Source organism: Xiphophorus maculatus, chromosome 23, assembly GCF_002775205.1.
Source record: "Xiphophorus maculatus strain JP 163 A chromosome 23, X_maculatus-5.0-male, whole genome shotgun sequence".
Lineage (NCBI taxonomy): Eukaryota > Metazoa > Chordata > Actinopteri > Cyprinodontiformes > Poeciliidae > Xiphophorus > Xiphophorus maculatus.
In genome coordinates this window covers 14,149,200-14,176,650 of record NC_036465.1, presented here as the reverse complement: position 1 = coordinate 14,176,650, position 27,451 = coordinate 14,149,200, and the positions used below count along the sequence as shown (strand labels likewise).

General features: G+C 38.8%; 4 protein-coding genes across 4 annotated transcripts; 3 read left to right on the top strand and 1 right to left on the bottom strand.

Moving 5' to 3' along the window:
- Positions 1-4,449: 4,449 nt before the first annotated feature.
- On the top strand, positions 4,450-11,265 carry pola2 (DNA polymerase alpha 2, accessory subunit). The gene is made up of 18 exons (XM_005806792.3): positions 4,450-4,772; positions 5,350-5,474; positions 5,773-5,861; positions 5,966-6,023; positions 6,128-6,237; positions 6,443-6,642; positions 7,027-7,115; positions 8,200-8,352; positions 9,176-9,238; positions 9,316-9,367; positions 9,460-9,584; positions 9,699-9,737; positions 9,823-9,896; positions 10,012-10,117; positions 10,366-10,472; positions 10,558-10,614; positions 10,693-10,819; positions 10,916-11,265. Exons 1-18 carry the CDS (start codon positions 4,688-4,690, stop codon positions 11,066-11,068), a joined length of 1,812 nt encoding a protein of 603 aa, XP_005806849.1. The 5' UTR covers positions 4,450-4,687; the 3' UTR covers positions 11,069-11,265.
- Positions 11,266-11,797: 532 nt separating this feature from the next.
- LOC111606909 (myb-like protein X) lies at positions 11,798-16,626 on the bottom strand. The gene is made up of 9 exons (XM_023328336.1): positions 16,398-16,626; positions 15,455-15,937; positions 14,892-14,979; positions 14,300-14,782; positions 14,077-14,215; positions 12,819-13,520; positions 12,607-12,756; positions 12,504-12,538; positions 11,798-12,415 (listed from the first exon to the last, which is right to left on the bottom strand). The coding sequence occupies exons 2-9, from the start codon at positions 15,536-15,538 to the stop codon at positions 12,318-12,320; spliced, it is 1,779 nt and encodes a 592-aa protein (XP_023184104.1). The 5' UTR covers positions 15,539-15,937; positions 16,398-16,626; the 3' UTR covers positions 11,798-12,317.
- Positions 16,627-17,245: 619 nt separating this feature from the next.
- Positions 17,246-22,093, top strand: zdhhc24 (zinc finger DHHC-type containing 24). Its single transcript, XM_005806801.2, has 3 exons — positions 17,246-17,830; positions 18,823-19,100; positions 19,320-22,093. The coding sequence occupies exons 1-3, from the start codon at positions 17,526-17,528 to the stop codon at positions 19,610-19,612; spliced, it is 876 nt and encodes a 291-aa protein (XP_005806858.1). The 5' UTR covers positions 17,246-17,525; the 3' UTR covers positions 19,613-22,093.
- A 542-nt stretch (positions 22,094-22,635) lies between these two features.
- LOC102223996 (kinectin) lies at positions 22,636-27,235 on the top strand. Its single transcript, XM_005806793.2, has 12 exons — positions 22,636-22,711; positions 24,396-24,443; positions 24,550-24,708; positions 24,852-24,963; positions 25,094-25,144; positions 25,330-25,407; positions 25,774-25,830; positions 25,952-26,011; positions 26,147-26,211; positions 26,299-26,458; positions 26,731-26,795; positions 26,904-27,235. Exons 2-12 carry the CDS (start codon positions 24,421-24,423, stop codon positions 27,094-27,096), a joined length of 1,023 nt encoding a protein of 340 aa, XP_005806850.1. The 5' UTR covers positions 22,636-22,711; positions 24,396-24,420; the 3' UTR covers positions 27,097-27,235.
- The last annotated feature ends 216 nt before the right edge of the window (positions 27,236-27,451 follow it).

The following is a 27,451-nucleotide window of genomic DNA, read 5'->3' as shown; positions in this document are numbered from 1 at the left end:
CAACAAACACGTGATTGGTAAATATGTTATGTAGCTGTTACCACCCTCCTCAGTTAAAGACTAAGATCAGACAGAAGAAAACCATTTTTCACACAGATTTGCACATTTCTCTGACGCCTTAATGTTACGTCATTGACTTACCTGGAACAAGTTAAAATATCACAGGCGTTCTGTCTCAGAAGCTTCTAGGTGTGGTGTTTAATCAATAACCCCCAAAGTGGATTTATTGTGTCTGACCCTGAAGATAAAACGGGGACATGTCAAACTGATAGAAAAAGACTGAACCTGCAGTTTTAGGGTCAAGCTTACATTTTCTTCATCTGCAGGTTGTCCATGAACTGTTGGTGCCGTTTCATCTGGACCAGTTTATGCACAGATAGCACACTGCAGATAGGAGCCCTACTGTGACGTAATAACCGGCAGGTTATTAAAAAATAATCAATCACCTTGTCAGGATTTATAAATTCAGGACTCAGTGTTGATCCTCTTTGCTAACTTCTGTTTCAGTTTTAAATGGCTTTTTGATTTATTTTAAATTATCGAAATAAATGTTAATCAGTCAAAAATAGTAAAAAAAAAAAAACAATTTCTGTATCCTAAAACAAATAAGTGAATAATTTATGTTTAGGCTTTTTACACACCTTTACTAGGTGAGCATACAGTATGTGTAACTTTTAAAAATGTGCTAGTAAATTTAAAGTGCTCTGTCTGACTGCAATCAACTAATGTTTGTCACCTTGAATGTTTAAGTTGTTAATGTGTTTTCTTTTGGTTTTGTTAGGTGTTTTTTGTGCTTTTGTGAGTTACTTGTCTGTGTGTCTCTTTTGAAATATAAAAGACAATAAACAGATTTTGGAGAGAAAAAATGTGCTAGTAGAACAAGGTTAAAGTTTTTATCGTATCTTATTTAACCACCAGGTCAAATTAAGATCAAGTTCTTATTTACAACTGTGTCATAAAAAAACAACTGATCCTCTCCTCCTTCTTTTGAGGTAAAATGAAGGCAACATAATTTGCAGTTGAGATTGGGTGGTGAAAATAAGAGAGAATAATTATTCTTAAGTGTAATTATTATTTACCTTCAGAACTAGACGCTTTAAAATTAAAAATGTTCCAGTGCAGGGTTGTGTAAGATGATAGTAACTTAATATCTTTGCATATGTCTATTTTTAATAGAAGCTGCTTCTGTGAAACCCATTTGCTGCTATTGTGGCCCAGTGAGTCCTGCTTAGGACACAAGAGCCTGAAGTTTGCATTTCTAGATTATTTACCTCAGTAATAAGTTTGTTCAACACCTTGACTTTCGTTAGAGATGGATGAACTCGTGCAACCAAAGTTTTCAAAACTTGGGAACTTCCTTCAAAGTTTTAAACGATCTTTGGATATTCCTTCAGTTGAATTACTAAATGTAAAAATCACACAGGCCAGTTTTTCTGCCTGATTGGTTTTGCTCTAAGAGCTTAGACATGTTGTCTCTCAGAGGGTTTTTTTTGTGTGTGTGTGTGTGCCTTGAGTTGAATTAAACGGATAATTTGAGTTTATTGTCTCTGTGGCATGACATGTATTGCAGCTCCAGTAACATTCCAGATCCACCCTGTTTCTCCCATTTCCTCCCAGCCAGCAGCTGGGACTGGTAAACACAACCTCTGCTGGGAAAACATGCAACTGATGGCCAAGATGCTTTGGAGGTTTTTACCTACAAGGGCTGGTTTTCCAATAAAAATCTGAAAATGGGGCTTGAATAGTTTGGGCGTCCACAACGTTTACGTCCATCTTGTAAAGATTCTTTGTGAGATAATTAAAAGCAAAACTTTATTCTTTTGGCTGGAGAGAAATTCTGTTTATCTGCGAGAGAAGCTCTGTCTACCTATAGGTGCAGAAAAAGAACTTGCTCAGTTCTTTGCAGAAGGAGATAAATAAAATCAAGAGTAAAACCAAACTATTTGGTGAAAGATGAGAAAAACAAAATCATTAAGGTGACAGTAGTGAAAAGAATAGAGTGTACCTTACGTTTTTAGCTGCACTTAAAATCTACCTGAATCGAGAGGATTGTTTTCACAAACATTTCAGAGGGAAAAATGTGTGTAAGTTTCCGGTTAAGCTCAATTCACTCCACCGGCAGATTTAGTTTTGAAATTATTTTATTCAACCAAGAAACTTGCTTCTGTCAGGAAATGAGAGAGTCGTCTTTCAAAGGATAACAAAACTATGTAAAGGGAGTGTAAACCAATACACAGCTCATAGGTTTATTTTTTTTTACTATTTGTGAAATAGAGCATTTTCTTCAAGTCAGTTATATTAAGGTTTTTCAGGTCATTCTAGGATTGTTAATTAATTTTGTTGCAGTGTGTTCTGTAGTTTCCTACATGCAGTCATTTAAAAGGACACTAAAGAAAAAAATCTTGCCCCACCTTAACATGCAAAAAATAATAATAATTTTTACAACTTCTAGCTGCACAGGAATCTAATCAGCCTACTGATTGTATTTATGACAGCTGATTAGAGATAAAAGCTGAAAGCATACTTAAACCTTATGTTTGTAGTTCCCAGATATTCAGACCTGCACATGAAGAGCAATTCGGCTCAAAGCAGATAATGAGTTGCATCATATAGTGACGACAAAGCATTTTAATCTGATCAGCCCAAAACTGATAACTGATTAAGTGACATCTTAGTAAATTTCTTGTCTAGTTCATCCCATGTTTTTATTGTTTTTATGTTGAGATTTTGTGCACGACTGTATTGTGGTGTAAACTTTTGAGAAAAAAAAAGATGTTTAAGAATGAGAGGGTTTAGCTTTGAATGCCTGCTTAATTTTAACAACCTACAATTTTTCGAATAAATATTAGCTTTTTATTATAATTTAAATGTATTATGGATACTTTATTTTAATACAAGATAGCAATAAATAGATAGCCAATAAAAAAAAGGAAACACAACTTCCCTTTGCCATTACAAACCTTTGATTCAGCTTCAGAGGCTTTGTTAGAGCACCACCTAGAGGATTTTCTTTGCAACAACAGGCCATCAACACGAGCTCTGCGAAGTAAATTTGAAAAACACTGAAAGTAAAAATAAACAAAACAACAAAACATAGATGTAAGGAAAAAGATAGATACAAATACATAAACAATTTTACAGATTTTCTACTTTTCACTAATATTTTTTGGACATGTTTGACAAATATGTGAGGTTTTGTATTCATTTAACAATTTAAAATATAAATTATGTGTTTTGAGTGGTGGGGGGAGTTTATGTAATCAAAGCAAACAATAATCACTCTATGGAATAAAATTGAGTTACAGATTATCACCGTTATCAATAATTATTACATTTTGCTGTTTATTAATATGTCTTTAAATACTCCTTGAACCTTTTTTACATTTTGACCCAATCTTTTGTGTTTTATTAGAATTTTATGTGATGGACAAACAAACCAGCACATATACATGAATTGGAAGAAAGAGATGATTTTCAAATAAACCATTTAAAAAAATCTGAAATGTGTGGTGTGCATTTGTATTCAAGTTCCTTTATTTTGATATTTTGATATCCTTTATTTCCCTTTGAACTTTACAATTATCTCCTTTCTGTTGGCCTACCACATAAAATACAAATAAAACACACTGATCTCTGTGATTGTAAGATATTTTTAAAGAACAATGAATGCTTTTAGAAAGCATCAAATCAGTTCTAACATTTAAATAAAAAAATTTACTTTATCATATTTTTTGTGAGCTATAGCTTCTCAGTGACAGGAGCTGATCTGCTCAGGTTAGTGAATGTTTTCCTTTCCAGAGTTGTATCAGTTTTTTCCAACGGTTACAATTTTGTTTCAGCAGTCGAAGGAACAACTTGGAATTAAAATTTTCAGAGCAGAAATAATTTAGGACTGAATTTGATCTGTGAATAGATGATTGGATTGGATTGGAATAAACTGGATCAATCTAAATTTGGTCACCTTAGAGTTTGTTTTTACTTTTGTATTATTAAAACTTTTAACGAAGCTGTCATTGAATTAAATTAAACCGGGTTTAATTAACAGAACAGAAGAACTGTATTATCTGTCCCAACAACAATTGGCAGAAATTCTTCTTTGACAATGGCTCCATCACAAATTACTCAAACCTCTTAATAAATACAAATAAAAAGCACATTACACCGCGTGTAGGGTTAAAACAAACAAACTTTATTCTTTTATTTTATTTTACTTTACTTTGTCAAATTTGAAGAACCTGCTTAAATCTTTAAAATGGTTTATCCTTAACAACATAAACAAAAAACCTTTGTTTTAACACATTGCGTTATTTTTTTTATTATTCTTACTTAGAGTCTAAAGAAGTGTTACAGTGAGGAAAGGTGGAGAAATGTAATAAATTAAACCAACGGAAACAGTGGACTTTTATTTTAGTAGCTCAACCGTTTTCGCCAGTTCGCTGTGACGTAACTTCCGGCCGCCAACACCGACTGGCTTTTTTTCGCGGTAAAATGAAATTGGCTTGTTCGTTATGTGGATCAGATCGGTTCAGAGCGTAAAGTTGAGTTTATCGGCTGTTTTCACTTTAGTCGCGGCGCTGATTTTGGTATGAAGCGGCGGAAAGCGAACAGTTAGCCGTTAACGGACCGTTGCAACATTTGGACCAACTGAAGCCAGAACTCGAGCTCTGTTTGATTAAACACAAAAACAATGGCGCTTGTAACCGCAGACAAGTTAAAGGCAGAGCTGGAAACCTTCGAGATTACCTGCAAAGATGACTCTGTCCTCGACAAGAGTGAGTGTTTTACCTTCTCTGGTCCTTTATTAAGTCACGTTTGTTGTTCTCTGTGCTCCTGCTTATGTCTCTTATGCTAATTTGTAAAGATCCACAGGAATTCATTCATTGCGTGTCTGTACTTACTGACGTTTTTCACATTTGGCAGCGTGACATCCATAAACCTCTGTGTTTTTTTACATTTTAGATGCAGGCTTGATATTGATCGTGATACTAGCTTCCCTGTTCCTCCTGATAAAATCATCCCTCAGCATGATTCTGCCATTGTCATGTTTCCACATAGGAATGGTGTGCTGAGGGTGATGTGCAGTGTTGGTTTTCAGCGGCTAGTGGCAACAGTGATCAAAAATGTATTTCTTTTTGCCACTCTTCCACGAAGGCCAGATTTAATCTGGATTTAATCTGAGATTAAATTACTCACTACTTAATTACTAATGATTATAAATCCTGAAACATAACATTTGCCCCAAACTTATGTGTTAGTTTGCCACATAAAATGAAAACACAAAAAAAATGCTCTGGAGTTTGTGTTTGTGATTTGAAGGGTTATAAATACTTTTTTGTTTCTGTCCCGCAGTGGTTGAACTGTGCATCTGCAACAGGATAGACACAGAGCAGATGCTGTTAGAGTGGCTTGCCTACAGCACCTCAAAGGATGGACTAGAGCTCACCCTGAACAACCTGGAGCACTTTGAGCATGAGGTAACAAAACATTTATGTTGAGTGGACTACATTTACATTGAGTTTGTCCATTCATACTGGCCACTCAAAGGGCGTCGACACTAAGATCCAACCAGCTGAACTCAGTTTCATTCACCAAGTTATCTTAAAGCCTTGGATTCAATTCAATTGGTGACGCTGTGGGCCTCTGATTAAAACTGTTGCTTATGACGATAGGTTGATTAACTTCATGTGTGAACTGGGTTGTGTTTGGATTTGTTGCCGATATCTTGTGTTTCTCATGGTGTTTCTGCAACTTTTAATTTATTTTTCTTCTCAGTTGTTGAACAAGAAGAGCAAATCCAAATCGAGCTCCTGGAAAGACGAGAGTTATAACCGAACCAGAGACATTCATTCGTTGGAGGAACTGTATCCTCTAAGGCGATCTCTCAATAAGAAAAAATGTGATTCATAATGTTTTTGTAAAGACCAACTGGGTGCGACTGCAGACCTTGACAAACCTTTTCCCCCAGAATAAAAGCTGAAGAAGAGGAGGAGAATCTTTTAGACTCTTACTCCACTCCCGGGAAGGTGAGCTGTCACTGCTTTGCTGTTGAGTCCTGCTCATCTGAGTTCAGGTTTAAAATAAAACATTTAGATGAATTTGCTCAATTGTGTTGGTTTATGTCATACAGAGTTCTCAGAAACGAGTGCTCTCCACTCCAGAGCATCCTCAGTCCAAACGGACCACCGCTCTGCTGACCAGTCCGGGTCTCCTGCTGTCTCCAGCTAACTTTTCCCCCAGGTATTAATCTGCAACACCTCTAGACTTTATTTAGAGATGTTATTTTATTATTTATACTTTTTCAAAGACTTGCAAAGTGCATCTTTACTCTCTGTTTTTTTTTTTTTTTATTTACTTATGAAACACCGTGAGGTAATGTCACTAAGAAATCTTTTAAATGTGGAAGGTATTGTTTAACAACAAGTATCTGTCTTTTCTTCCAAAGTGTGACGCCTTCACAGAAGTACAGCCAGCGAGGCGGTAAGGGGGAGGTGGTGGTTTCGTTTGGAGCTGTGCAGGGCGCGCGCTGGACGGGCCGGAAAGACCCGGGCGCAGGCGTCCAGGTGAATCTTCTGGGGCAGCCCGAAGAATCCCTCTGCAGCGGCTACAAATACATGTTCCAAAGGCTGCGGGATGTTCGAAATGGTACACAGCAGTTCCACAATGTTTTTTTTTTCTTATGTCATTTTTTCACAAGATGCATTACTGCTTCTCAGAGTCTTTCTTATTCTCTTCTCATGCTCCTGTTGAAGCAATCTACCACTCCTGTAGGTCCAATCAAAATAATTACAGGACATTATTCATCTAATAAATGTAATGTAGTTGTCAGGGAATGTCAAATTCAAAACCAACCTACTTTTCAGTTCTGTGCCATTGGCTTTTTATGCCATATTTGATACTAGGTTCACTTCAAAAGTCTTGCTCTTGATTGTTTCTAATTATGAATTGATTTTAATATGTTATAATCTGTATCGTTCAGTCACACAACCATCAACGTTTTTCCCTTTATGCCTGTTTTTTTCCCCCCAGTTTTGTCAGAGAAGATTGAAGAGATGGGAGAAAAGCTGAGGTCTCACTTCAGCATCGAAGAGTTGTCAGCCATCTCACTGCCTGCTCAGGTTTAAAACAAAGCTTTTCATTCTTCTTAAATCAACCAACAAAACTTCATCTATAGAGCATTTTCCTACAGTAAGGTGCAAACAAAGTGCCACAGAAGTTCAAAACGTAAAGACAGATGAAATTTAAAATGTAAATAATTGTACAAAAGCTGCTCAACTTCAAATAAAAACAACTACAGACATAAGAGAGGGTGTGCATGATGTAATAAATCCAAATATCTGTGTAAAAGATTTAGGCCACCTCTGATTTCTTTGACTTCTTACAGAGCTGCCAGACTCTCTCATTATGGGATGTATTGCTCGATAGTTTACTTTTTATATATGAATAAAAATTTTAAGTAGGTCCTGGAACTAAATTCCAGAAGTGAAGCAACTTTGTGACAAGAAACAGTCTGTTTGATTTACCTTAAAAATGACCACTCAGTGAATCTCCTCTATTGCTCCTTCATGCACTTAGGAGGCGTCTTAATAATCTTTTCCCTCTGTAAAAAGGAGGCAGATACCAGGTCAGCCTGAGCCTAAAGTTAAATTGCTCTGTAAACATCAGACAAAGATAGAAGTCCTCATTTATTGACTGTTTACATCACCAGAAACTGATGTTTTCTGCAGATTACCGGAGGCATCAGTTCAGATGCAGGATTATCCTCAAATCCCAGCAAGTCTCAGATTGTATGGACAAGTTTATATCCATGTAAAATAATAGTAATAATAATTAATTAGGGATTTTTTTTTTGTCTTCATTTATTACCTCTGAAGATTAGTAAGCTTGATTGCATAACCTAAATATTGTCAGATTTAATCAGAAAATATACAATTGCTTTATTGGACAACTTTCATCTTTTGAATTAGTTGTAAAGTTATTCTGAATGTCTATTGAAGACGTTTACCTGTTTTATCTTTGAAGCACATATTATTCTACTGCTGTCAGGCTATTTTTGTCCTCGCTTTAAACTGTGAAGGACTAAACTCCTTCACTGGAGCTTTATGAGTTGCCGCCTAACATGATCTGCTTCAAAGCCCTTTATTTGTATAAATGATGATAATGATGATTGTCTGCTTCGTTGTTTCTGCTCGTCTCCTCCAGGACAGCATAACTGTGTTGGGTCAGATTTGCTGCGACAGTAACGGCAAACTGAATGCCCAGTCGGTTCTGCTGGAGGCGGGACCAGAGCACGGCGGCCAGCTGGTGCCCATCGACCTGTCTGAGCTCAAACAGTATTCTCTGTTTCCTGGTCAGGTGAGCCGAACATGAAGCGGCCGTTAAAGCTGAAGTGTAGATGCAGTGAGCGGTGGTTTCTCCTTTGCCTCTGCTCTGAGGTCAGTGTGCAGCAGGTTATAAGGCCACCAAGAGAAACGGAGCATGCCAAGGAGGTGGGCTGGAGGTGAACCCACCATCTGACCGAGAACTCTGACAGTCAAACAGCAATTCTTCTTCTTCTTATTATTATTATTATTCATGAACATCTACCTACAAATGTCCTGGCATCCATCAGGCTGGAAAAATCTGAGATTTTTTTTTTTTTCCAAGTCTAGAGAAGTTTAGAAAAACAAAATGGAGTTAAAATATCTACCGTACTTATATTCCTGGTGTTTATTTTCATGCACTTTTCTGTCCATCCATCCATCCATCCATCCATCCATGTGTCTGGTGCACCCGTTTGTCCAAAATCAGTCCGTCCATCCAACATCCATGTGTTTTCCTTAATCCATCCATCTCTAAATCCGTTTGTTGATCATCAATCCCTTTCTCCATTGATCTGTGCTTCTGGTTGTCCATCTATCCAACCATCATTCATCCATCTAATCAACTCTTTTGTCCTGTAGTTCATCCATTCACTCATCTGTCCTTCTAGCCACCCGTTTTATTTTGTTTGTTTTTTTCATTTCTTTGTTTGCTGATATTTTGAGTTGGTGATGCATAAAGAAAGTGTTGGACCCTGAGACAGATCAGCTGATTCCACTTCAGAAATAAAAACCACTCTGTCCATTAATCCTGGTCCCACCTGTCTCTCTCTTGTTCTCTCTTTTTCTCTCTCCCTCTCTCTCTCTCTCTCTCTCAGGTGGTGCTGATGGAGGGAATGAACACAACAGGAAGAAAACTTGTGGCCTCCAAGCTTTATGAGGTCAGGTGCTCATTTTGCTCTTTCCTGTTTATTGTTGAGCCATTTGAGCGTCCTGCATTAACTCTGTGTTTGTTTAGGGAGTTCCTCTTCCTTTTTACTCCACCAGTGCAAAGATGGAGACCAATGAAGGTAATTAGTTTTCAGTAGAAACTCATAAATTCCTGTTTATTCATTATCTGTGAGAAAAAGTGGTTTTCCTCTCTACTCCTCATCTCGCTCAGTGGTGGAGCCGTTAAACATTCTTGTGGCCTGTGGACCATACACGCCCTCTGATAGCCTGACCTTTGACCCTTTGATAGACCTGATCAATGTCATTGTCAGGGATCGTCCTGATGTCTGCCTGCTGGTAAGCCTGTCAGATGCTGACTCATCAGTGTGAAGGAAAAGCTTCTTAGTGTGTTTTATGCAGTCTGGATGTTTGGTGAGCAGCATGTCCTTTTATTCTTCTTCTCTTCTCTAGTTTGGTCCTTTTGTGGATTCCAAACATGAACAGATCGAGGTACGATTCCTTTTCACTCCGTGTTTAAAGCCAGTAAGACGTTTTTAGAGCAGCATAGTTTGATGTTCATCTGTTTCTCTCACAGAAAGCCAAGGTGACTGAGACGTTTGAGACAATTTTCTACCGCTGCATCGACAGCATTGTAGATGGAACCAAAAGGTGCGTTTCGACTCCACCGTTTATGTCCCCAGTGGACGTTTGAAACAAAAACACGTTCTGCATAACTCAACGCCGAGACCAAATCTGGAATGTTCTTATTTTTTCTTCTGTGAAGTGTCGGCTGTCAGCTGGTGTTTGTCCCGGCCCAGAGAGACATCCACCACGAATTCATCTACCCACAGCCTCCCTTCACCCTGCCGAACCTCAAGGACCAGGCCCAGGTCGTTCTCACACACACACACACACACACACACACACACACACACACACACACACACACACACACTCACAGAATAGATGGTCTGATCCTGGTAGACTCAACATATGCAGCAAGTGTAAATCAATTCCTCCAGAAAGCTGTGATGCTGCAAATTCACTCAAAGGAATCAGTTTAAACAAGCAGGTGAACTGAGACTCTCCTCTCAGCTCTCGTTCTGATGGTTCTCCAATGTTTAACGTATTTGTGCAGCGGGTCACCCTGGTTCCTGACCCCTGCACCCTGCTGATCGACGGAGTGACTTTTGGCCTGACGTCTTCTGACATCCTGTTCCACATGGGAGCAGAGGAGATCAGCTGGTGAGGAAACGGTCACAGATGACGGAAACCTTTCTCTAATTTCCTGTCATCTCAGATTAATAACTGTAGCTATGCGGTGTTGCAGCGGCACTAGTTCGGACCGATTCTCCCGCATCCTAAACCACATGCTGACTCAGAGGAGGTACATGTCATCCAAGTCTTCCTTTTTATTTTACCTTTTATCACGTTGAGAAGCACTAATGTCCGTCTCTTCCTGAAGTTACTACCCCCTGTACCCACCCGCCGAGGAGGTGAACATGGATTACGAGAAGTTCCAGATTCACGGTCAGATGTTGGTCACACCAGATATTCTCGTTGTTCCCTCTGAGCTGCGTTACTTCGTGAAGGTAGAAACATTTCAGAATTGTTTCAAAAACTGGACCAAATGTCCGCTTGACCATGTTTTTAATATTTTAACTTCCCCTTCCTCCTCACATCATCAGGATGTGGCGGGTTGTGTGTGCGTGAATCCTGGACGGCTCACCAAAGGCCAGGTGGGAGGAACGTACGGCAGGCTGCTCATCCAACGCAGCGCCGCACCCGAAGACGGCAAGCGAGAGAGCCCATGTTTAACCGCTCAGGTTGTGAAAATATGATATAATAAAGATTCAGATTGTTACGAACATGTAAAATGAGCCGAGTTCTCTACAAGTTTCTGTTTTTCTTACCAGGATTTTAAAAGCATTTGTTTCCTGGTGAAATCCTAATGGCCTACTTTTACATTCCAAAAATGTCTAAAGGGCTGTTTTCAGAAATGCAGCAGAAATAAATGATTAAATTCATTTGTACAGTTTTTGTTCTGTCCTGAATGTTTATTTCAAGCTTTATCTCAACAACCACCTCTGCCCTGTGTGCTGATTTAACAAAACTTTTCTTTGGATCATTTATGATTTAGTTTTTTATTCTTTTCTACTGGTGGTTGGAATTAATTTATCCTAATTACGGCCGTAACGATTCCTCGAATGACTCCAATACCTCAATTATTAAAATTCCTTGAGGAAAATTAATCTGCCTCGAAGCTTCGTTAAATTGTGATCCACCCGGGTATTATTTGTGGTGGGCAGCGCCCTATGAATTGTTGCTACGTGGTAGCAGCATGACGTTGAATTTTTCAGTGTTTTACCAGGTTTTGAGGGACAAATGAGCATTGCCAAATTGTGCGATGCTGGGAGTACGACAGTTTTTCTGCGCTCAGAACCGAGTTGTGATGAGAGACTCGATTTCTAAAATATTGTTTTACAACAGGCCCAATCCTAATTAAGTTCTACTTTAATGAGAAGCAGATTTCAAAAAAATCAGCATTTTACAAACATTGCCATGAACATTTTTTATCTATCCATCAAAATTGGCTTTTTTTTATTGGTGAGATGTGTGCACAATGAATTCATGCTGAGTGGTTTCAGCATACAGACATTAAATGTATTAAGAATAAAATAGAGCATACGAAGAAGAAAATAATGTGAAAGATGCAAGTGCATCTCAAAGTAGTATATCTAAGTTTAAAAGTATTCAGTTCAAGAAGGAAAAAAACGATGGAAAGTTGGGTGGAAGGAAAAAGGTGGACATGCAAAAGGAATCACCAAAGATTCACAAACTGCAAAGCTTCAAGAGCCACCAAACAGGCCAGACTGCCGTTACGTTTGGAAAACAAGGAGAGGCAGAGACTTCACAACCTAAACACTGAAAGCTGCTGATAAATCAACCTGGGCTTCCTTAACACCTGCATGTAGTGACGCAGTGACCCCATCGGTGTTGTCCGACCTGCTGAAGTCATCAGAGATCTGGTGCTTCCTCTACTGCAGAGTTGCTATTTGGAGGACCTTCATGGTGTCCACCATGTCACATTTAGTCATAAAAGTGATCGGACTCGTCCGAGTCACTTTTATCCCCCGTCTTTGCTCCGTCCTCCGTCACTTGAAAGATGCCCAAGTTGAGACATGTGGCTGAAAAATATATTCAGTACAAATCTCAATGATGAACGTCTTCAATTACCTGCAAAATATATTTATTTCCTGATGTTCCTGAACGTACCTTTTGGCTTCTCCTCGGTTTTCACAGCCTTTTGTCTGAAAAGTGAAACAGAAGCGATTAAATTATATCCCATGACGTGTTTTATGACAGAAGATTTACTCACTTTTTGTTTATTGGCTCTCGAGGTGCCAGAAGATTCTCAATATCTTCTTCATCACTTGGTTCTTTTGACTTATTGTTTGAGGACCGAGTGTCGCACTCCTCTTCCTCATCTTCAGCTGCTTCCTCTGGAATGTTCTTCATCTGTTTGGACCTGAAGCAAAATGGCTGCATGTTTAGTTTGTGCCAAATGAAAAGATGGTTTCATGGTCGTACCTGTTTTCCTGCGGACAGATGATGCTGTCCTCAGAGTCTCCTCCTTCTTCACTCCTGAGTTGGTCTTCCTCTTCATTTGACTCCTCCTCCTCTTCTATCCTCTCACTACATTCTTTCTCCTCCTCATCTTCATCCTGTAAGGAGTCAGAGTCCTCCTCCCCGTCGTCTCTGTCTTCATTCTCCAGTTTTTCTGACTGATCTTCGTCTTCTTCCACATCCCTATCCTCCTTTTGATTCCTATTTAGAGGAACCTCATCGTTGCTCTCCTCATCGTCTTCCTCAACATCACCGCCCTCTTTACTTTTAACCTCCTTCTCGTTCTCTTCATCTCCACATCTTTGGTTTTTCTTTCCTCCTTCTTCATCCTTTTCTTCTGCAATGCTTTGCTCGGAGCTGTAAACTTCCTCATCATCTCCATTTTCACTTTTTGCTAGATCATCATCTCCTCTACAGCCTCCTGTTTTATTGTCTTGAGTTGGACTTCTCGTTTTTTCACTCAAGCTATCAGTCTGCTCCTCTTCCTCACTCCTGCTAAGCTCCTCTGCCTCCTTCTCGGATGGCGGTGACCCAGTATTGACCCCCCTGCCTCGCTCTGACCTCCTCCTGCTTGCTGTGCCTCCTTCCTCAGAGGAGCAGTTTGTTTCTGAGTCCAGGGCGACGGCGCAGGAGGCAGCGACGACCTCACTGGAAGTCCTGGATGACCTGATAAGAGATGGTTGAAAAACGGAGATTTGAGAGCGAACCCTATGTGAGAACAGTAACAGAGTATATTTTTCTAAACAGCTAAATTTAGTTTTCTGGTAAGAAATCCTTAAACTACAAGAAAATGATGAACAAAGTTGCAATAACTGTCTTCCAGCATCAGTCAGGTAAAATAAAACCAACTTATTAGGTTTTGGTCTTTTTTAGCTTATTTTAAAAATCTGTGAGTGAAATTATGTCATTTCAGGTTTCACCTCTGTGCTTCATAACTGCATAAAAATAAAAAAAAACAGTGGGTGGAGTGAAAATTGTAGATAAAAGAGGAAAGTTGAAGTCATCAGTTTGTCAGTATTTCAGCTATTTAAAACCAAAACCTAATTAATAATTATCAATATCGACTGATATGAAACGTTTATGTATCATGATACGTTTCTTCAGACATCGTTAAGAAATGAAGGATTGTTTAAAATATTTGCACATGGCTGTGCATCATTTTGGTCATAGATTATGGAGGCACGTATTGCTGGTGAGGGTGAACATAATCATCATTTGTTACCTCTGAGAACCAGATCTTTCTGACTCTGAGGACGAAGCCTCTGTTCTTCCTTTCTTCTCTCTTTTCTTCTTTTCTCTGCTGGTCAAACTGGAGTCTCTGCCGCTCTCACTGCTTTCCACATGTCCACTAGAGAGACGGACTGCAGGATGTAAAGAAATGATCAATCAGACAAACATGTGGGCACTTTACTTACGTACAGAGTTTGTTTCCTCCTGCTTTTCACCTGGTTTAATGTCGAGCTCAGAGGACAAACACCTTCCGCCTCCGCCACCTCTCACCCTCTTTGAATTTGCTGCGCTCGTCTCATTTTCTCGCTCTACAATTTGAGAAGCACTCGACGCTGGCGGTTCCTCGGTGTGGAGCTGACCTGCAGATCCCGCAGCGATCCCGTCAGAGCAGGGGTGACTGTAGCGTTCAGGAGGGCGGCCTGCAGCTTCAGAGCTGACCCACAGCTGATGGTGATCGAATGGGAAGGTGAGGCGTTGCAGCAGAAGTGGGTGAGGATATGGGAAGCTGGGTGGAGGGAAAGGTGAGGGACTCTGGGGTTGAAAAGGTGTTTGGAGGAACCCTGGAGGCATGCCTGCTTGGGTTAACCAGGAAGACTCCTGATGGGGATGACAGGAGGAACGATCTCGGCTATAAGCGGAGCTTCCTTTGGTGGGAAACGTTTGAGGAGCATCAACGTTTGGAGCCTTTATGGAAGGATCTGTGAGTAAAGAGAAACTTGGTGGAAGAAGCTCCAAGTTTCCAGTTTCTTTAACAAGAAAAACCGTTTGCAGCTTCATATCTTCAAATGGCAAAAGAAGAAAACAAACCTTGTGAAATCAGAGGCTCACCAACTGTTGCTGTTGAGACTTGATCTTTACTGTGCTGTAGATAAGACTTCAAACAATCTTCCATTCTCTGTTGAGGAAATAAACGACAAATATGAGCAATAAACAGAAAATTCATTTTTTTTTATTTGTATAAGATTTTTGTAGAAACACTTTTTTTTTTTTAAAGGAGGATTTATGGAGAAAATATAATGATGCCAAGAGGTTTTCTTTATTTGTCATTGCATTGTATATGAAGCAATGCATATTTGTGAAGTGGAAGAAAAGTTTTGCCTGAAATTTGAAAAAATGTGGAGCACATTTGGTTTAAGCTCTTATTAGTTCATACTTTGCAAAACAATTGTTTACTGCAGGTATTTTAGGGGCTTTGTCTACCATGTAAGCAGTACTATCACCAAATGTAAATGTACACCACACTTTTGTGTTGGTCTGTAACATAGAATGCCAAAAATATTTTCATGTTTTCTTAGTTGTGACAAAATGGGGAAAAAAGTTTAACATTAATATTTTTTAAGCCAGTGAGTTTGGTAAAGCTGTGGTTGCACCTTCTTGTGAGAGGCCTCAGTTTTCTCCTGAAGCTGCTGCTGCCAGCAGTGGAGGTTTTCCTCCAGGTACCGCTCGTACTCCATCTGAAAATGTTAAAGTGTACATTTAAATAACTGTTAAAATCTAAGACAAACTTTCAATCCTGAGTTACTTTAAAACATCTCCTAGTTACTGAATTTAATTTAATTTAATGCCTTTACTGTCACTGTATCTGTCACCAGCAACAGAACTGCTCTGTCTCGCTCTGATTGGTGCTAGATAAAAACGGTTTGAGAATCTGACAGTGCAGGTTGTTGTGTTTGTGTGCTGGCTGTGTGCATCCTGTAACCCGTATAGTTTTCATGGCAGCGTTGCAGGCCAGCATCTCCTTCAGTGTCTCCTGGGCTCTCTCAAACTGCAGGAGAAGCTGCCTGTTGTGCTGCTGGGCTCTGCGCTCTCTCTCCTTCAGCTCCTGCAGACGCTGCTGAAGTTGCATCCCTCTGCTACAGGAAATAGAGAGGGAAACGTTAAAAACTGAGGTGGCATGCAGCGTGGAGCAAATCTGTATCTGCATCCAATGCCATGTTGTGTTTGCACAGGATTAAACTAGTAGGGAAAATTCATCTTCTGCATGCTGCCTTTATGAACAAGCCAAATCTTTTCTGGAAGAAAGTTTTGTAGTCAGAGGAGACAAAGATTTTTTTGACCAAAAGAATCTTTGGGGGAATCACAACGAGGATTTAAAACCGATTACCTCTGTATAAACTGTCAGTAGCATAATTCACATGTAAACTTCTAACCAGCACTGTACATTCATCCAGACTACTGTAACATTAATAGGTTGCTGTAAAACAAAAATGTACTGTCATGTTGATCATTTTTTATGAAGCTTTAAGACGAAGCTACAGACAGTATAAACCCCAGATGTGTCAAGCCTGCCAGGCGTCTTTTTGAGTATCTTACCTTTTCTTTATAAAGAGCTCTCTTTGTTTGGTAAAAGCATTTTGATCCATGCTTGTAAGATGCTCAACTGAAAGCAAATTCTCCCCTGGTGCAGCCATGACTGGCTGAGCTCCTTAGATGAACAGATTATCAGGGATTAAGAGTGATCCTTTGAGGGGGAGGGACCATAACCATGCTGCCAATCCACATGCACAGCACACAAAACCTTTCTGAAGCACTCTTTTAAATGCACAATGATTCTATTTTGAAATTCAGTCTTAATGGGTGATTTTATGGAACCATTCACAAAAATGTCTTTACTGACATCTAAAATCCTTACATTTTTAATTAAGGCTCTAGTTAAAGTCAACTAACAATATAATAAATTTGTATGTAAAACCACAAAATTTCAGCATCTAAAAATGGGTAGAAATGGGCACATCTGTTTTATGTCTTTTTCATACTATTACCACTAATTAAACAGCGATATAATAATATTTGTTGTTATTGTTATTGTTGTTAATAATAATTACTGTTGTTTAAATTATTAAGAATAATATTACTGCTGATCATATTAACATTACTACTGTTGTTCTTATTAATAATAATAATATTAGTAGTAGTAGTAGTAGTAGTACAGGGAATTATTAATAAAGCTAATTGTGAGGAATATGCACGTGAAACTAAACATGTAATGGATTAATTTAAATATCTGGATGTTATCTGGGTTTTAACCTAATGTAAAATCGATGCAGAAAAATAGGTAAATATTCTGTACGAGATATGAAAGTTTGAAAAAGGCGGAGGCAATTTTAACAGGCGGAACTGTACTGTGTTGTCCCCCTCCGGTTATATTATCATGTAGCACTACATCTCGGACGTGATTTGAGATAAATTCAACAGAGCAGTTCCTTCTCTAAAGAGTAATATTTGATTTATTTTCAACAAAGATTAACATGATTTCGTATGTTAGGCCAGAATAATGTTTCCCGAAGGTTTGTGACTCAATATAATTAATTGAGAGTCGCGTAGCAAAGCGAACAGAGTCAGAGTATTATTTGACTAGCCGCTAGCTAACCACTGTGCGTCTGTAAAAGCGCTCCTTCAGTACGCTGGCTGACCGCGTCGCGGTTTTAGTTTTAATCAAACATGACCGGGTTGGGCAGCAGGTTGTTCTACAAGGTCGGGAAGCTTTGCGAGCAGCTCCCCGTGTTCCTCAACACCTTCCTGGTGTTCTCCATCACCGGGGAGGTGAGCTACCTGGTGCTGGTGGGGGCTCCGCTGAAGGCGGAGCAGCAGAAGACGGCGTGGTCCTCCTGGTGGAAGGCGCTGCACCTGCTGGGCCAGTACTACATGCTGGGAAACATCTGCTGGAACGCTTTCCTCTTCTTGAAAGTCAGCCCCAGCATCAAGGGGGTGTTTCTGGGAGGAAATGGACTGGGCCAGGGCTGGAGGTAAGGAAGAGGTTAGGAACCCATCAGGAAATTAACACACCTTTTTACTATCTTCTCAATTTCAACTCTCTCTGACGCAAAATTAAGTTCATTTCATCGTGAATCGTTCTAAATTAAGCAACAACCAAATTAATGAAGATAATGTTCTTTTATATTTTGATCATGTGTCATTATCCAAAAGGTCACATCAATACCAGTTTGTTGGGTAAAATATTTTTTGTTTACACAGTGATCTCATCTTAGCTTGTCATGCTTGAGAAGATAACTTTGGCTGAAAAGATCATTTTATTGTTTTCAACACACTGTAGGTAGTAATGTAGGTCTTTCTGTAAAACCTGTTGAAGTGTCTGGTTGGCATGCAAAAATTTCCTAAACATATAGAATTAAATAATGTCAGTGCAGTATTATAGAGCCTTACAAAAGCATTAAAATCTTTTCCACATTACTTCATTGTGTTTTGGTGGAATTTTATGTGACAAATCAATACAAAGTCCTGCATAATTATGAAGTGGAAAAGGATACTAGTTCAGAACAAAATCTTTACAGAACAAATTGCAGTTACAGTTGCAGTTCTTTTGGGGTATGGCTCTGTAAGCTTTCCACAAGTGGAGACTGAATTTTTGGTGTCATTATGCTCCTGTCCTGCAGCAATCCCAACTAAAATGGTTGTTTTGAGTTTTCACAAGTAAGCAAACATATTGAGCTTTTTCTATTATAGCTTTCATGTGCAATAATAACTTAATTCTCCTGATTTTATTTTTAAAAATTCAGCACAATGTTGGTTGATATTACGTTTATCTTAGTACTTCTAATCTAAAGTTAATAAATGCTTAATTACCGTCTTAAAATTTTTAATAATTTGTCAATGGAAATGTGTCAGCTAAAATTTCATTATAAAAGTTCAGTTTGTATTTTTGTGATACTGTAGCAAAGTAAAACTATCTTAGACATCTTCAGCATTAAATAATATTTTGTTTTCTTTCGTTACGCAGGTACTGTTACACGTGCGAGACACACACGCCTCCTCGCTGCTCCCACTGCTACGACTGCAAGGTGTGCGTTCTGCGGCGGGATCACCACTGCGTCTTCTTCGGCCAGTGTGTCGGCTTCCGCAACTACCGCTACTTCGTGTGCTGCTTGTTGTTCATGTGGTTGGGTCTCCTCTACGCCATGGTGATGAATGCTGAGGTCTTCATCGTCATTCTGAAGGAGGGCGTGACTCTGCACAGCATCCTGCTGCTGCTCATACCGTGGATCATGCTTGTTTCAGGTCTTCTACACACGCTGCCTTTTAGCTTTTGTTTGTATTCTTTGTAGCTTTTAATATTAGCTCCAAGTTGGATTCGCTTCGAAATGTTACATTTATAGTTCTTTTTAACTAATTAAAAGCTGAGGGAAACAATTTGTAAAAACAGACATTTTGGTTCAGACATTCTTATAATTACCTTACTTGAAATTATACAAGCTAATATCTTCCTTTGTTTTTCAGGCCAAGTTTCAGCGCGGGCCTTCACCTTTGCCTTTATCGCTGACACCTGCGTTGTAGGTTTCCTGCTCGTCTCCGCCTTCTTTTTCTTCCACCTGTTCTTGCTGTTTCGAGGGCAGACCACCAGGGAATGGTACTCTTCTCGCCGACCCTATAACCTGGGTCTTGTTAACAACCTGCGGCACATGCTGGGCCTCCGCTGGTACATCTGCTGGCTCTCCCCGCTTATCCCATCACCGCTTGTTGGAGACGGGATAAACTTCCAGGTCACAGGATCGCTGGAACCCTGCCAGTAACATCCAGAAGTCTGGACAGAGTCTGAGTCTTTAGTGGTGATGGTTTATGCTGACAGGAGCATCAGTCGGAACATTACCTCGGTTTAAGAGGAGGTAGCTTTGGATGGGATGCTGCTTAGACGCTTGGTGGTGGTCTTATCGTTTGAAATTATTCATCAGCCTATTAATTGCGCTGAGAAGGTAAATCAGGGGTCGACCTGAAAATGGTATCTGCACCGGTTAAGGCTAACCTCAGATACTTACTCAATTCTGTACAACACTGAGCACTGAACATATATTTAAAACAGCACTGAAGTAAGAATGTACTGTATCAATGATTAAAAGTAAATGTAGAATATTAAATCTTTCTTAGAAGGCATTTGCAACTCACAAATGTGGTGATGTAGTTTAACTTTGAGTGGACTTTTTCCTAAAGACCTAAGCTGCCTAAATCAGTTTCACTCAGATTTGTTTTGCACTTTTCCTGATTAAACTCCAGGACGTTCTTCATCCACTTCTGAGCTGCTGCTGAATATATTCACAGGCCTTTAGTGGGGGCTGTTTCAAGCTGAACAAAAATATCTATATTGAAGATGATTCAGATTCAGGTAAAGTTTCAGCTTGGCCAGCCTTAAAAAATTATTATAAACTCAAAATTTTTATCGTTTTTCTGATGTGTAAACAAGAGCTGCACTAAGCAGATTACTCTTCAGTCTGGAGAAGTCGCCAAGGTATTTTTAATAACACCAAGGTGTTTAATGTAAAAGCAGAGGGAAACAACAACACGTAAGAAGTTAATTTGAAGGAAACTATTTTCTGTGACACATGTTAAAACTTTGGTGGTGTTTACTTAGGCTGTAAGAGAGAAAGCAATTCCTTCACCTCATAACAAGTAGGCTGAGCAATTGTGCATTTTTTTTTTTTTTTTTTTAGCTTTTTCATACAGTGGCTTTTTTCAGCCTCTGTTAGGGAACCTGCTGGATTTAGAAATTTTGTCTGCCTTTTGGAAATCTTAGTTAAGATGAGGTTTTGCATTCTCTAGGGAATACAGACAGAGACAGATGTGTACAGTCATTAATACTAACTGTGCTAATCGCTAATATATGATGCTAAAGATGGCTTTAAATGTCAACTTTGTAATCACTTTGTCTTGGTTTGAAGGTCCTGTCCACATTTGTTAATTAATTGTTTTTCTGCTCTTTTTGTACCCTCTTTCATATTTAATTATATTTCTTGGTGGCAAAAACATTCAGACAGGATATCAGGAGATATTTTAAATATAAATTATGATTAAAACCCACTTTGCACTTGCCCACACTCTTTTTCTGTGCTAGCAACCACAAAGAAAATGGAGCGTTTTTGTAGGTTATTTAACATTTGTCTCAATTTGCCCTGACTTGGTTTCTGTTCAATTACTTGTGTAAACTAATATGTACACAAACTAATTCATGTCATGTGTATTGTGCCAAAACCATAGAGATTAAAACGATGGAGTTTTGTGTAGCTGATCCTTAAAATAATAGTAAAAACTCTGCTTTACAAGAACTCCTCACACAATCGGACATCAACTCTGATGTTAAAATAAAAGAAAATCAATGACCAGTCACTGTAAAAAGGGTATAAGAAACATTTTCATTATAGCTCTTAAAGAGAAGTCAGAATTGGCTAAAATTGTTATCGGTAGGTCAAAGTTTGATCAGAAATACTAGTGGTGCATCTCTGACTTTCACATTTATTCAAAAATTCTCTGACATAGTGTAATTTTTTTTGTTTACAGATTGATGTCACATAAGGTCATCTAACAAATCCAGTATTTAAAATGATTTCATTACATTGGTGTGTCAACAGTTTGTTTCATAGTTTCTAATTTGTTAGTGTTTCTGGCTGTCAGTGACTTGAGCAGCATTGCGTCATTGTACCATTCCCTTCTGCAACAGCAAACTGATCTTTATAACATCCTTCCTTTGCAAGGTGACAGTTCCTATCTTAATCTTTGAATCAGTCTCTTTATGGTTGATTTTTATTAAAGTATTGTGGAGGCTGATAATTTCAGCATGTTATCTCCTATGGTGCCCTGTTTCAGTCCAGTATGTAGAATTGCCCTTGGACTGTGCTAACATGTCTTACTGCACTTGATGCCAGCTTTACTTTCATTACCTCGCCTGTATTTTGTAATTCAAACTCTCCTTGCCTTAAAGTGAATCAACAAATCACAAGCCCTGGGTTTGACAGGTTCTTAAGTGTTGGTGAATCTAGCAAAAACTGTTCTGTTTTATTTGTATTAATTTTAATTGTTTTGAAAAAGATTGCTGTTTTTTCTGTTGGGTTTTTGTTGCTTAAACGTCCATCAAACTCTGACTTGAGATGCTTTGCTGTTTTTATTATTTTCTATCTGCAAATGTGTTGTGTTGAAATGTTTACTTGAAAATTGTTGTTCAGAAAAGTGTTTTCTCCTACTTCTGCTTCAGAGTTTCTCAAATGTTTGATTAAAACTATGGAAATCAATGATATACCTGTTACTCCTACTAAACATTTGTGAATGTAATTCAACAAGAGAGAGACTATCCTTAAACCTGAACACTAACCCTACAGGTTCCTTCAGGAAATGTTCCTTACAGGTACAACAGTCTTATCTTCTTTAAGGAATGTTTTACACAAGAAGAACATATTTCTTTGACAAATAATGCTTAGGGAACATCCTTTAAATGTTACTAATTTTCTACCCTTCAGAGAACCTTTCAGGAATGGTCTCTTACTTGATCTCAGAAGGCTAGTTTAATCCATTTTCTGAAAACTATCAGGGAATTTTCTCTAAAACTTGCCTAAATGTCTTCAACTTTTACGGTGTAACTTTCAGGGAATCTTAGAAAACCTTTAGGAAATTGAGGGAATAAAACAAAGATTAAAGACACAAAATCAAAAAATCCAGCACAAAATAGCTAAACATAAAAAAATACACATCCCTGCAGGGTCCCTGTACACTTTACTGTAGTAAAAATTTGATCTAAACTGAGCTTATTGAGTATCGGTGTGCAGAACGGAAGAAGTCCGACTTTCAACGGCCGCCATTGGGAAAAGTTCCTGACAACTGCCACACCTGTTGCTTCCAGGTTCTTGTTGGTAAGATTTATTTTTTGTTTTTTTTTCCCCACAATTCTTGTTATTTATTTATCTGTTAACAGTTAAATTGGTGGGACATTGTGAACTAGAATCGGGTGCAGACGTGAATTCACAACCAATTTAAAATTTGCGCTTCTCAAGCTAACGGAACCGTTTTGTCGGCTTCGGGCCACCGTCTCAACTGTCGCTAACGGTTCCGACGCCATTACTGACCTGTGAATAATGGCTGTGAACCGCGTAAAACATCCGTTTCCCTTTCTTTAGCTTTGCCACGGAGTTTAGATGAAGGATGTTGAAATATTTATCTCAAAACTGGACGAAATCATTTGCATTGTAGCTTATTGTTTGACTATTTTAACATCCGTTAGTTAGATTACCCGTAGTTAACGTTTTTAAAATTAGCTTAAATACAACAGCTTATATACCATATTGTAATAAATGCGGGGTTTGGTTTATTTTTGATTAAACCCTGTGTTATAAAGGTTATAAGTGTTTGAATTTTTAATTTGGAAAAAAAGTTTTTTTGAAATACCCAATAAAGTTCAGTAACATTATAAATCACAGTTTTCTTTCTCATTTAAGTTTTTAACAAACATCCGCAGGTGGTTTCCTAAACTCTTACGATCTAATCAGTTGATAAAGACATTTTTCTTGTCTGCTTATAGGAATAGTTGAAACCAGAGAAACATCCACCTTTTTTCTCACTGTGAACTTAAATGAGACCAAACATATCTTGTTTTAGGTCGGCTAGAAATACCTGAATTATGTCTATTTGCCATAATAATGAGATGAAGAGGGAGGATTATTTATTAAACCTGTGCTCCCTCAATTGGTTCCTCTTGATGTGAAGAAGCAGCAGCTCTGAGACCGTCCCAGATGGCCGAGCCTTTATATCTAAGGAATCTCAGATAATCCTTTGTTGCAAAGTAATTTTTTTCCATTTGTAACCATCATGTTCAAACATGACAGGGGGCATCCACACACTGTTCCCACAAAGTTATGAGAATGAATATTTTTGCTAAGCTGGAAGCTTTAAAATTTCCTTTCACAGAAACAAAGGAGCCAGGCCCAATTCCTGAAAAACAGCCCCACACCCTTATCGTCTCTATGACTAAGTTTTCATTTCTCACATTACTCTCAGTGAAAAGCCGTTCTCCTGGCCAATGCCACACCCAAACCAAATTCCCAGAGGAGGATTCATCACTCCACAGAACATCTCTGTTGTTCCAGAGTCCACTGGTTCAACACCTTTGTGTACTGATTGAATTACACTTTGTGATGTAAAGCTAGGAGGCATTCCATGAAGCTCTTTTTGTTTTGTCCTTGAGCTAATTTAAAGTGTTGAAAACTCCAGCTAATTAGTCAGGAGAAAGTTGGGGAGTAAAAAAATGTGTGGATGGTACATCCTTATAAATAAAGGCCTGTTCATATGACAATTCAAGTCTTAGATTTACTGGATGCAGATGCCTGCAAAGTGAAACTCTAAACCTTTATTCATTATAAAGTTGTAGTATTTTATACTGATTATTTTTTCTAGAATAAAAGACTTTCCCATTGTTGATTTAACTTTATTTCCTGTCAGTGTTGGCTTTTTTTTTGTTGTTGCTTCTTTTAAAATGTAGGTATATTAAAACTGATGCTGTGAGAATTTCTCTATCATCACTTTATTGATGTATTTTTGCAGCACAGGGGAGTACTTGGCCAGCCCGATGGACATTACAGAGGAAAATATGTGTGTAATGCTCAATAAACAAAAACATCTATGCAAACACACACACACACACACACACAGGTTTAATTAAATGATCAATCAACCTCTAACATTTTGTTTTGTAAAGATCCCGAATGGATATGCTGGAGAAAATAGCTGAGCTGGATTACAGCCAGAGTCAGCTGAGGGAACTGAACACTGAGATGAGGCACTGGCTGGATGTTGCAGACGACGACATGGCAGTGCTGCGCTCAGAGAATGCCAGCCTCAGGAAACAAGTGAAAGAGTGGGTGCACCGTGCCGTCTGTCTTCTTTGACTTCCACCGCGCCATCTTTTAGAGTTCTACCACCACAAATGCTGACCCAATGACTTCTTAGTCGCCGTGGTGAAGAATCTTATTTTCCTCTTTTGTTCCTGTGTGTCTGCAGCCTGGAGAGGATCTTCAGCGAGCTTCAACAGGTTGAAGTTGAACCTTGTGGGCCTCTGTTGCCCGATGGCCTGGATGAAAATAAAATCTGTGAAAAGAAGATTCAGGATTTGGTGCGTTAATATCAGATTTATTTCCCTACCTGCGTAAATGTAAATATGGATTAAATGTATAGACAGGTTGCTTTTTTCAGCCGCCTCTAGTCGTCATCACTTTTATCTGATAGATGATGTTGTTTTGCAGGAGAAGGAAACATTAAAGGTCCAGGAAGAAAATAAGGAGCTAATCACCAAGGTAGCGATATTATTTTGCTGTTTAGATTAATCAGCAGTGCTTAATAATGCATTTCTATAAGTAAAAAAATTGGGCATTATTTCTATAAAAAATGACTTAAAATGCATAAGTTGGCTTTCAAGTTCTCCAATTCAAGGTTCTGCAAAGTGAAGTTTTTCATTTTAAGACGTTTCTATCCTTTTCAGATAAAGATCCTTAAACAAGAACAAGAGCAAGACAAGATCGCTTTAAACAAGCTTAGGACTGAATTTGAAAACCTTGAGGTAACTCAATAAATAATTTCTCTCTATATATATGTTGAAATCCGTGTTTTGGTTTTGATTTCTTCCAAAGTCTTCTCAAACAGGACTTTTTTTGCCAATTGATTTTTGTTGGAAATGTGTAATGTGTGTGTTATAGGTAATGAAATACCTTCAATCTAAGCCACAGTGATTTGGAAATGTATTACTCACTCCCTTTAATGCAAGTTACATTTCATCTTGTTGCAACCACAAACTTCAATCTGTCTTTATTGGATTGCATCACAACAAAGACATACATTTACTTTTACAAATATTTAATAAGATTCACAAATTTTATTAAATGGACAAATGGGCTGCAACTCTGTGTCATGCGGTGTGCTCTATCAGATTGGAGTGGAGGAGGTTCAACTAGAGCTGCAGCGAAGGGATGAGCTGATTCATCAGGTAGGAGCACAGAAACCAGAGTCAGGATATTCATTGAAATAGAAATCAAGCATATTAATGTTTGCAGTTCTCTGTTATTCATCACTTCATATGGATTTTTAACTACGTATTTGTTGGACAGAAAACCTTGCAGTTAAAGCACTTGGAGGAAACCGTGGAGGAATATTCAGAAGTCATGAAGGCAACTATGTTTACAACCATTACTATTCTAAATGAAAGCAGTTTCGCTTCACACAAGGTGTTCACAATCTGAGAAAAGCTGAGCATAAATCATTCTTGATCACAAGTCCGGTTGTTGGATGTTTCTGTGCTGCAGGACCTCAGGCTGACGAAGCAGGAGCTGATCCACCAGCTGGAGGAGAGACGAGACGAGGCTTCATTGTAACCCCGCCTTTCAGATCCTTAACATTCACAGGATTCTTACAGGGCAGGTTCCTCTTTCTGAGACGTGCTGCTGTTTGTTGTCAGTGCTGCTGTGACTGAGGCAATGAGAGAGGAGGAGGGACAGCCCAGTCCTCACCTGTCCATAGCAGAGGAAATCCAGCACCTCTTCTCGTCTGCTGGCATGAATTTCTGCACAAAAGACACCATGCATCCGATCTCTGTGGCATCTGATCTGGACGACAATGTAAAATGCTCAAAGTTTTGTTATGAATGTAGTAAAACGAGTCTTGATGAATAACTATGCAACCAATATTTGATGAATAATAATGATTTATTGCATTCTCCAGACTGAAAATACTTCATATGATTTACAGAGTATGGTTCATCAACTGTGATTTCATTTTCTGTATTGCCGGCAGTAGCCATAAGAGTGCGCCACATTCAATCTGTGTTTTTCAGAAAGTCCTGTGTGAATGAAGTAGAAGAAATTAGCCTTGTTTTGTATTGTATCTGCAGATAAAGACTGGTGAGAAGGAGCAGCTGGAACCTCCCCGTCTTGCAACTAACCTCCAACCCAAACGGTACGTTAGTTTGCAAATATAATCAATACTTATGTTCTGCATCCAACTTTTCTCCGATGTTTAGTTCTTGTACGTAATTGTTTTGTGTCTTTATCTCTCTCCTGACAGTGGGAGCAGCTGTGCTGTTATCTTGAGGGCCACCATCCGGAAGCTGATCATGCTGTGTATCTTCAGCGTGTGTGTTTTGGTCTTTATATTTTGTGGCTGCTGGGTTCGAAACGCTGGCAACTTTTTCAGCAACAGTTTGATAATGTTGCCGCCCTTCGTCAGCGTCCAATATGAGGCATTACCTCCCATTTAATCTATCCTCAACCTGTTTCAAGTTTGAGCTCGGGTTGTTTGTAGTTTTTAAACTGCAAACTGCAGGAATTTAACTTGAAGAACCTCTGTACTTGTATGCTAAGCTATATTTACACAAAAGTAAAGTTGCAAAATGGCCACTTCAGTTTGAGTGTCTTGTTAACCTGGCCTACGACAATAAACAGTCATGGGGGAAACTGCTGACTGTGTCCAACACTCTGTCAGTATCACCGTCCACAATGCTAAGGTCACTGGTAAAGAAGCAGGTCGTTTGCAGAGTGATACATCCAAGAATATCAATAGAAAGTTGTGCAGAAGGAAAATGTGAGTTGGGAAACAAGCAGCAAGGATGAGTT